The following is a 10520-nucleotide window of genomic DNA, read 5'->3' on the forward strand; positions in this document are numbered from 1 at the left end:
TAGACACTGAATAATAATTTTCTTTTCTTTTCTCTTGCAGGATTCCTCTCCTCTTCACCCTTTTACACATGGTTCTATCGGCCTTGAGTGCATCCTAGGAGACTGCTAATAATCATGAGATTCTTTTAAGTCAGAATTGTTGTAAGAACCATTTTGAAATCAATCACGACTGGTAGATATCAAATAATAGAGAAAAACAGAAGATATTTCAAGGCAGATTTTAGTATTTTACACAATCTGAAAGAACTATATGATTATATTGGTTGGGCATTCCTTTCCCCAGAATTATAGCAGTTCATCCTTATGGGCATGTACCTGATGCCTATGAATAGGAACTTGTTATAATATTTATAAAAAAAAATACAAGGAGCAAAGCCAACGCTTCTTAGATGCAAATCGAACACATGCAAATACTGCATTTGAATAAAAGAAGCTTCTTGAATCGTAAGGCATTGCATATAATGCGAATAATTTGATAAAGCTACATGACCTGGATACAGAGAAAAACAAGGTCAGTCGTTAGTGTGGTAGCAACCACTATGTATGAAATGACTTCACTTGAGTGGCTCAGTATTGCACTACTAGTATGGTATTATGCTTCTGATATAAGACGAGTAATAAGAAGAACTTGGTTCATAGAGAATCGTATACAACAATGAGAGAGCATAACAGAAAATGCTCTCTCAGCCACAGGCAATGGAAATATAGTCTCCTGCTACGGTTACAAGGAGCTCGATTTGCAGTTACAAGAATACTTTAAGTTCAAATTTTAAAAACCAATGCCGATAAAGGTGGCAACACTCTTGTTTTGGAATCATAAAGAAGTATATATTTTCTCCATAATTTTAAACAAATATAATGTTTATATATATATAATGTCATCATGCTATTGAATTATGTCTATGATTGTACCTACATATACATATATCTATACCGTGTGTAATTTTGAGAGTACATATAATTTCTTTTTATCATTATACTCTCTCTAGATGCGCACACATATATTTATATATATACATGTAAGTGCAATTCATAGACATTATTAGAGTATCATGGTGGCATCACAAATATATATATAAAATATTGAGCACATCCACAATCTCAAAAATGAAAGAGAGGTAATAGTTCTTTCATGATATTAGAGGTTTATTATTTCTCTTGTTATAAAATTAACCAAGTAGCTCATCACTGTCCAAGGTATACTCCGTTGCCTAGTCATTAAATCCTTCATCAAGGTAGTTAGAGCCCATATCTGATAGTTTGATGATGCACTAAATTGGTGCCCCATTTCTTGAATCTCGTTTAGCAATGCTTCCCTCCTTCATCTGCTCCTGCAACCAAAAATGAATTTTCCACAATAATAACATGTTCCTCCATTTAAGTTGAAATATCAATAAAACAGAATAACTGATAGCTATCACAACGGCTAACCACCTCTAATCTTTATATTAAAATATAAGCATTCATTTTTGTCAAAATAATAGAAATCAACTAACAAGTCATTTTCACATGAATCAATTCAGTAAATCATAACTTCCATTTCACAAGATTATGATAGCCAGGAGTGTCTAGCTAACCATTATAATGGCTATGACATGATTTTAAAAGATTGAAAATTTGGGATGTAACAACAAGAAATATTTACCAAAGAATTTATTATAAGATACTATTTAAGAGGACTGCATAAAACTAAGCCACTCTTACCATCCATGGGACACCAGCTTCACAAATTGCTGCTCAAAAACTTAAGCAGCAGCTGCTAACCAAAGTAAGTTTAAGCCAATGCATGGAAACCTGACCTTAGTCCTTGTATAAGGGATTATAAAAAAAGACAAGTAAACACCCTCTAACACAAAAGCTTTCCTAGAAATCATTTATCTTTCAAAGGACAAATTAATTACTTGTCTGCAATCAGTAGCATGTCAGCACCGCATAAGCTTCAAGGATTAATCACTATAGTTATCGGCTGAAAATGTTTTGCACGAGAGAAAAGACCATTTGTAGACCTAGTAAGTTTTTAGTATTTATTATTTATAGTTATACCATATAGCCCTATCCAAGTACAACCTATGTCCTAAACAGCTTCATGCATAGGAGAACATTGATTAACAAGACAAATGCCATTTAACCTCAGTAAAGATAAAAAATTAGTTACCAGGGTTCGTCACTTTGCCCTCCAGACCACATATTGGTTCGAACCAATACCAAATTCAGGTCCAATTCATCCAAAATTTGCCTAGGGTTCAAAAATATTTGGTGTGTCAACGGCTCCCTGATTTTCCTGCAAGATGTTATAGTGTAGGCATCCTGGGTTGCATCTTTGACATAAAGTATGTTTAACTGCACAAAATGGACTAGACTAGATCATGAATGTGGAGATGATGAGCTTCTCCAGTGGTAGACATGAATAGAATAAATCCACCATTGACGGATAGAAGCTGCAGGTATAACTCTGCTTCTTTTATAACATGATACACTTCTTTCCAAGCACTTGTTGTAAGCCTATTGTAATAAATAGAGCTTTTGACAAAGGAGCTCTTTTGTTTGTATTCAACTTGTCTAGCAAGGCCTAAAAGATATGCCAATCAATTGGACAATGCTTTGTAATGATGCTATGATTACAACTACAAGTTTATAGTTTATGGTATTTTTGTTGTTTAAATGATTAAATCATATGATTTTAATCTTTTATGATACTATTTGACATTCTAATGTTAACTTATACTTCTAGCCTTCATAAATACGTATGTATATATATAATTTTAACATATTTTTCTACGAACGAACCCAAACCCCTTTCAAAATTTTTGCCATACTAGCGAACCAGTTCCTCGAATCCGTATTTTGAATCGAACTCTAACTGGTAACTAAGGATAAAAATCAAGATATAATAATAGTATTCAAAGTTTCAACTTATGTTCCTTCCATTTTGCATGAAACGAATAAACAATGTCACAAAGTAATTTCTCTACTTTACCAAGGTCAAATGAGAAATACAGTAATGGATGCATAATTCCAGAAATAAATATTTGTTTTGCTATTAGACTAGGAAACAATATGACTTATTTGGGATTGTCATATGACTTCCATTTTTCATCACAGGTATGCTATTACTCTAATAGCAATGTTCAACGTCGGAGATCTTATTGGACGATACATTCCTCTGATTAAAGTTCTGAAGCTGGAAAGAAGACCATGGCTGACAATTGCAGCACTTTCTCGCCTAAGCTTCATTCCTGCATTCTATTTCACTGCAAAGTATGGAGACCAAGGCTGGATGTTAATGCTATGCATTTTATTGGGCTTGTCTAATGGATACATAACAACTTGTGTATTTACCCTTGCACCAAGGGGATATAAGGTCTTTCTCTGCCTCCTCTTCTCTCTCTCAGACACACACAATATTTATTGATTCTTGGATTATCCACTAATTAATGTTTGGGAAAATTGCAGGGACCTGAACAAAATGCTGTAGGAAATATATTAGTCGTATTCTTGCTAATGGGAATAACTTCAGGTGTCATCAGTGATTGGTTGTGGCTAATTGGTAAGGGATGGTGATGTCTTATCTTGATACTTCCAAGAAGGCTACTGGAGAGCATCAGAACAGTGCTTGATGTAACTTTAACATGTCTCTATCAATTATTCCATCTATATTTTTTAAGTGCTTTCCCCATTATCTAATGTCTATATGTATGTAAGATAATATCCGTTAACCTACAAGGTTGTTTCTAGCTTTGAGTTCATAAATCTTTGTACTGTCAGAACTGTGACAATATAAAGACAATGCTATCGCCCACAGATATCCATTACTATGTATTTTGAGTTATTTGGATGAAAGGTTAATCTTATTCTTTCAATGATAATCAGTTGTCGCATCATGTGTGAATAGAATATGCATCGGGAGAAATACCATTTTATAGTTGGACAGGAACTAAAATAAACAGCTCTGCATGACAAATGCTAAATAAAAATTATTCAAAATGGAAGTTTTACAGTTGACATTCAGGAGCATATAAAACTTAGGGAATTATTCAACAGAAAATATTGTTTGATATAAATTGAAGTGAATCTTCACTATCTAGTAATTTCTTTTGCGAATTATTTTGGGAATAAAAAATGAAAGAATAGCTAATTTACAATTAGTAGCCACTAAAGTTTTACCTACTTTCAACTCACCAATTTCATTCGAAAAAGCTGAGTGTCAACATGAATCCAACTATGATACCTCTTAAAAGAATTACTCGTGTCACAGATTCACACCATTTCAAAAGAGTCACTCTTGCTTACTTGTACTAGGTTATGTGTGGCGTAGGTGATGGTGGTTTAAACGATAATATTAACAGAAAACATCCAATCATCTTACATACTTATGAGCTGGTTAAGTTAGGGCTCGGGGCGCTAGTGTACCCTCCCGTTTCTTACATTATCTGTCTGGATTATCATCTCCATCTCTAGAGAAACTTGACAAGCAGTTACCATAATTGACCATTTCTGATGCTTATGCAATGGCAGCATTCGCACATCCTCTCTGCTAATCTGGAGACAGGGCAGGTCCCTTCCTTCAATATCCCCTTTCGCCCGCGAAACAGTAAAATTTCAATACTCCACTTCGTATTAATACTCAATACTTCCATGAGGGAATTATCTGTCTTGGTGTTGGTAACAAGGATATCCCATTCAAAAAATAACAATTTCATCCGCTTCCTCTAACAAAATCGTTTGGTTCGATCTACACGTTGGAGATTTGTCATTGAAAGACATTTTTCGTTTTACGTGGGCTCAAATGCAACATTCAGCCATTCCTGGAAGTTGGCTGTAATTATGATAGAAATAAATTTGCCGTCAGATACGCAAGTCAATCCATCGGTAAGAGCAACACCAACATGTTCAATGCTTTGAGGATTCCTTCTGTAAAGACAATTCACAGTTGGGTGAAGCCGTTAGAGAGCTTAACGGCTGAGTAGTCTAGTATTCCTATTTAGTCGGGTGGAGGGGATTGTTCTTTCTTATTTTGAGAACGTGAAAATTGAACGTCATTTCATTTTAATGTTGAATGTGTTGTTTATAAAGACAGCAGGGACCAATAGTTTTGGCGTAAGGAAAATATTGAATCTAAGTGTGCTTTGTGATGATTTTGAGTCAAAATCATTGTCATGAGCAGTGATTCAACATGAATCTCTCTCATGAGAATAAATGGAACACTTAGCACTCATTGGATTTAGGTGATGCTCATAGGGGTGAAGCACCGGGACTTCCTGAGAGGTCACCAATCCTAGTGCTACTCCAACTTGAGTGTGCTTAACTATAGAGTTTCCTCCATGGTTAAACCCAAAGCTTGCAACCCCATTTGCAAAACCTTCACCCAAGTGTTGTGTCTTAATGAATCATTCATTGGAAAGCCCCTTAAGCTCATCCATTTATTCTCATGAGAGATGGATTCATGTTGAATCACTACTCATGAAACATGGGTCAATGAGTTTGACTCAAAATCAAACAATTAAATTGTGATAGCAATATCACAATTTGACTTCTTGTGGAAATTATCTCCTACTTATCAAGTGTGCTTATCATCAACTTTTATAAAAAAGATTTGATTTGTTGAGTTCTACTTAATACGTAATGTTTAAGTTGTGTCATGCATTTTTAAAAATAATATTTTCAAAAGAAAAATCAATCTAATTTTTTTTAATATTAATGCTAATGTAAGATGTCTTTTTCAAAATAAGGAAAAAAATTCATGAGATCATTATTTCTATAAATAATTTGAAAAACTATTATGAATCAAATAAGCTAAGAGCCCTAGTTAGATAGGTTTTAAATGTTGTTACCAAAAACAATTCTATATATTCTTGTCTATAAAGAATATTTTAGTTTTTTATGTTGAAAAAAACATTGTTAGATGTTGTGTTCACAAATGCGAACCGATTTTAGTCCTCTTATAGCTTTAACTAAGGACTCACCAGTTTAAAAGGGTTTTGGAATGTTACAACTCTTGAAGCCCCTTATTCCCAATTAGAATGATTGGAAGTTGTGATATCAATTAGTTAGTAAGAATATTCTATAAGCTAAGAGCCCTAGTTAGATAGGTTTTAAATGTCGTTGCCAAAAATAGTTCTATATATTCTTGTCTATAAAAATATTTTAGTTTTTTATGTTGAAAAAACTTTGCTAGATGTTGTATGTCACAAATGCGAACCAATTTTAGTCCTCTTACAGCTTTAACTAAGGACTCACTAGTTTCAAAGGGTTTTGGAATGTTACAACTCCTAAAGCTCCTTATTCCCTATTAGAATGATTGGAAGTTGTGATATCAATTAGTTAGTAAGAACATTCTATAACATATGACATAATCTAGAATATAAAGAGTTGGGATTGCTAAAAGTATTATTGAAACATATGTATGTAACATCAAATGCCAAACGCCAAAATTGATGGAGATGGTTAAGTTATTTACTTCTGGGGTTTGATATCAAATATTGTATCATATTTTCTATAATAGAATTTAAGGGGACATTTGATTGAAGTTGTATGCATTTTTGGTACTTCATAATAATATATATTAGATAATCCCAAGTGGCTACTCTAACTATCTTACATATGAAATGTGCTTAAAAGCTTGGGTATCTTTTGTATTTTAGTTTTTGGTGATAGTTATTAGAGATGAAATGGAAATATATTGAAAATCCACAGAAGAACAAGCAAATTTAAATCAAATAATGAAGAATATGTGTAGCATGGTAAATAAATCCTATTTAGAAAATTTGGGTAAATATTATAATTGAAGCTAACGGTTTAGAAAAAAATTTAATTGTTGCAAGTGGGAGCTTTATTATCCTTATCTCATACAACAACAAATTTGTGTGGTTGGCTGACAATATTAGTAGGTATATGTAGCAAGATGGTTTGTATGAATGAGGAATCTATCATATACTTAATTTGACAATATATGGTACGTCAGATTATATAACATAAGGTTGCAGTGCAATTTGAATGTGTTGCTATGGAATTTAATAGAATTATGCTAATGTTATGCATTTGCAACTCTTGGTTGATTGTACAAGTGATTTTTCAATACAAATGATTTAGAGGCACTATTACAAAAATCTAGAAATAATTCACAACTAGTAACTCTTGGTAAGTAATTCTTAATCTTTGCCAATAGATCTACAACATTAATGGAACATTGAGCAAAGACATTTTGATCAAAAGAGGATAGGAATGCCCTTAATGTTAAATTCTACATGGTAGAATGAACTTTGCTTCTATTTGAGGGTTATGTTCTAAATAGGATAAGATAGAATAGTATCAACATTCAATAAGAATTAGGATGTATAGATCAGGGTAAACATTAAGAAACCTCCCTCAAAAAAAAGATATAAATTATTAGCAAATCTTTCCTTATTTTGAAAAACCAAATTATTTTTATCTGTGAATCTCTCAAAAAAAATTATTTTAAATATTATTTACATTGGTGATTATTTTGGAACCATAATTTTTGAGTAAGATAAGATAAGATAAGATAAAATTATTAATGTCCACGAAAAACCAAAACGATTTATAGGACTGAGCATACAAACAAAAGAGCCAGGCAAGCAAAGGCACCAAATGATGAATGAGAAGGAAACAAAGCAACAAGAAGAAAGAAAGACAAGGAAAGGACAAAGGGTCCTTCATTTTCACAAAGAAATCTATAATAGAGAGGTGCATCCGTGGACAATCCATAGTCTTCGGATGCCGTGAATAACCCCTATAGGACTGATGCTGCCTATAGAGACTGGTACAATGTCTGACAGATCTGGAATGTGAAGTAGAGGAAGGCCTTTTCAAACCCTGCAGAGGAGACAAGGGAGAGAAAAAGGTGGTAATGAGCTGATCAGAAGTTCGTTTGTGATGAAAGGACTGCAGGGTATTCTCTCGAAGATGGGTGGCATCCTGAAGATAAAGTGCTAAACACTATTGATCGATATAACTGAAGAACATTGAGAGAGAAGAACAGTCTCTAAAAAGGCAATAGAATCTCCCTCTAATCTCATAGTAATGAGGACAACGAAATATGAAGTGAGTCTTGATCTCAACCTCCATCAGAGTGCATAACTGGCATAATCGATCAGCCTGATCCATATGGTGATCAGTCCGAGCCCTGAGACGATGAGAACCAATATTGTAGAAAATGTTGGTGAATCTCAATAATAATAGGAAGTTCACTAATCATCATGGAATATTACAAATCAAAATTGAACATGTTTTATCTCAAGGAAATTATGAGGATAATTACATTATAATTTAAATCAATAGTGAAAATTAAATATTGGTAATATATCCCTAAAGTAACTAATAATCATGATAATTATTGGTGAATTAATTTTAATTTCTTCAATAATATCTAATATTTAGGTGAATCAAATCTAATCATGTATTGAATATTGTGACAGATCTTCGAGTTTAAATTTTTTAATAACATAAATTAAGTGATTTAAAATATTTTAGAACTAAATTTAATAAAAATGTGGCAATTTAGGTTGCATTAAATATTAAATTATTAGCCAAATTACTAGCAAAAAATAAAATTGGCAAAATTACGAATATTCACCACCTGTTACAAGCTAGGGTTGTTGTTGCACTAAAAGTTTGACTTGTTAATGCCAAATACAACCAATCGTCTTATAGAACTACAAAAGGTGGTTAAGTCATGTTGTGAATCTCGAAGGGGAATCTTGGCAATTTGTCCAACAATCCCCTCCTTAGTGTTACCTAAGGAGATTTGAACCTGTGACCAAGCTTTGATACCACTTTAGTATCAAATTCTTTATCAACTTGTAAACTAGCATAAGATTGATCATTCTAAATTGACTTAGTTTTGCAATTACTCATAACATGACCAAAGAGATTGCATTTGTAACATCTTAGACCATTCATTTTAGGAAAGGAATAACTAAAATGAAACTTTTAATACCTCCTTAACATGTATCTGCAATTCGAATCCACCCACCAAGTGTTGACTAAACAAATTGTGGACACCCTACACACTCTGAATAAGAATATTGTCAACTTGGATGACTCTCTGATGAGAGCCAGCTTAGGTAGGGACACTGCATAGAGAACTGGGATGGATTTCGAGCAGGTAGAGTTTGCTTAGACTGAAGCCAAGGACAAGGTGAACAAGGCGGACCAAGTGGAGACCCAGAATAGGAACCAAGAAGAAGTGAATAGTCAAAAGGACAACGAAGCTGCAGAAATTCTGCAAGACCGAGAGAAGGATAACCAATAGTCTGCTTCACTTTTGGTTTTGTTCTTTGTTTTGGTTTCTAGCCTTTGCCTCCTGGGTTCGGGCCTTTTGTCAATTTTTGGCTTTTAGCATTAGTCTCTAGTTAGCTGGACTTTTTAATTTTCTTTTTGCTATGATGTAAACTTTTGAGTTTTAGGATCCCTGTAAAACCTGTTTTGCTTAATCAAAAACATGTATATGCAATTACTTATTCTATGTCCATACTAATGACACATGAAGCAATACCCATCAAAGAAAGAAGTGAACCTGTTTGAGTATCTTCCATGAATGAAGTGCTTGATATAACCTAATTTTTATCATTAGAAATCTGATTAAAATCTACATTTTTACTTGCATTTGAAGTGGTAGCATTCTAATTTGTATCCTTGCTTTTAGATTTAAATATCTCGAATAAAGATTTATCTTTCTTATCACTAGAACATTGTCCAAGTTCAAAACCAATTCCTATTAGATCATCATTTCTTCTTTGTTTCCTTAACATATCATCCAAAGTAGTGTTCTCATATTTTTCTAACTTTCTTCTATATGTTACTACTTCATTCATTAACCTTGTACATTCCTAATCTTTAGAAATTAACTCTTCCTTAGTAACAAAGACAATTTTCTTTTGTTCCTCAACTTGTAATTTCAATTCTATAACTTGTTGATTTAAGTCCTTAGTTTCTTTTTCAAAGTTCTCTTTTTTTCTTAAGAATTGATTTTCCTGAACACTTAAATTCCTTTTTAATTCAGGTGTAAGGGATTGGTGTTCCTTGAAATTGGTATTTCTAAATCAGGGTGTTGGTGCTTCCTAGAGTTGTGATCTTCTATTTTTAGCTTTGTCTTATTATCCATCCATCTAAACATGTCTAAGCATTTAAAATTGTGATGGTATATGTTTATGATTATACCATGTTAAATCCATAATAAATAAAGACACCCATGGCAATATCCAATTCACCTTTATTATGATTTTATGATTTCATGCTTAGACATGTTTAGATTGCTACAATCAAACAAAAATATTCATTGCACAACATTTTGAATTATTTCCAAGCATAAAATTGATTTTTCTTCTTGCAAATATGATATATGTGTGTGGATTCAATCTATGTGAGTGAATTTAATTTGTCTAGCTTTGGTCACCTAGAATAGTTTTCTTCACTTTTGGGAATATTTATCTATAGAACAAGTATTAAAGTATTATTAAGGAACACCTTTGAGTAATTTTTTAGGCCAAGACTTAATCATG

General features: G+C 32.9%; 1 protein-coding gene and 1 long non-coding RNA gene across 6 annotated transcripts in view; one reads left to right on the plus strand and one right to left on the minus strand.

Annotated features, from left to right (window-relative positions):
- Positions 1 to 3866, plus strand: part of LOC149553720 (equilibrative nucleotide transporter 3-like) — a 105119-nt gene extending 101253 nt beyond the window's left edge. For all 4 annotated transcript variants that reach the window (XM_089789083.1, XM_089789085.1, XM_089789084.1 and 1 more), the window contains 2 exons: positions 3103 to 3361; positions 3454 to 3866. In XM_089789083.1, the coding sequence (XP_089645209.1) occupies positions 3103 to 3361; positions 3454 to 3561 (367 nt within the window). In that variant the 3' untranslated portion in view covers positions 3562 to 3866. The remainder of the gene's footprint in view (positions 1 to 3102; positions 3362 to 3453) is intronic.
- LOC149553721 (uncharacterized) overlaps positions 1 to 5007 on the minus strand; it is a 30685-nt gene extending 25678 nt beyond the window's left edge. For both annotated transcript variants that reach the window (XR_016353145.1, XR_016353146.1), the window contains exon 1: positions 4371 to 5007. This is a non-coding gene — a long non-coding RNA (uncharacterized LOC149553721). The remainder of the gene's footprint in view (positions 1 to 4370) is intronic.
- Positions 5008 to 10520: the final 5513 nt, after the last annotated feature.

Source organism: Cupressus sempervirens, chromosome 6, assembly GCF_028749045.1.
Source record: "Cupressus sempervirens isolate cs-2001-9-10 chromosome 6, ASM2874904v1, whole genome shotgun sequence".
In the NCBI taxonomy this organism is placed as follows: domain Eukaryota; kingdom Viridiplantae; phylum Streptophyta; class Pinopsida; order Cupressales; family Cupressaceae; genus Cupressus; species Cupressus sempervirens.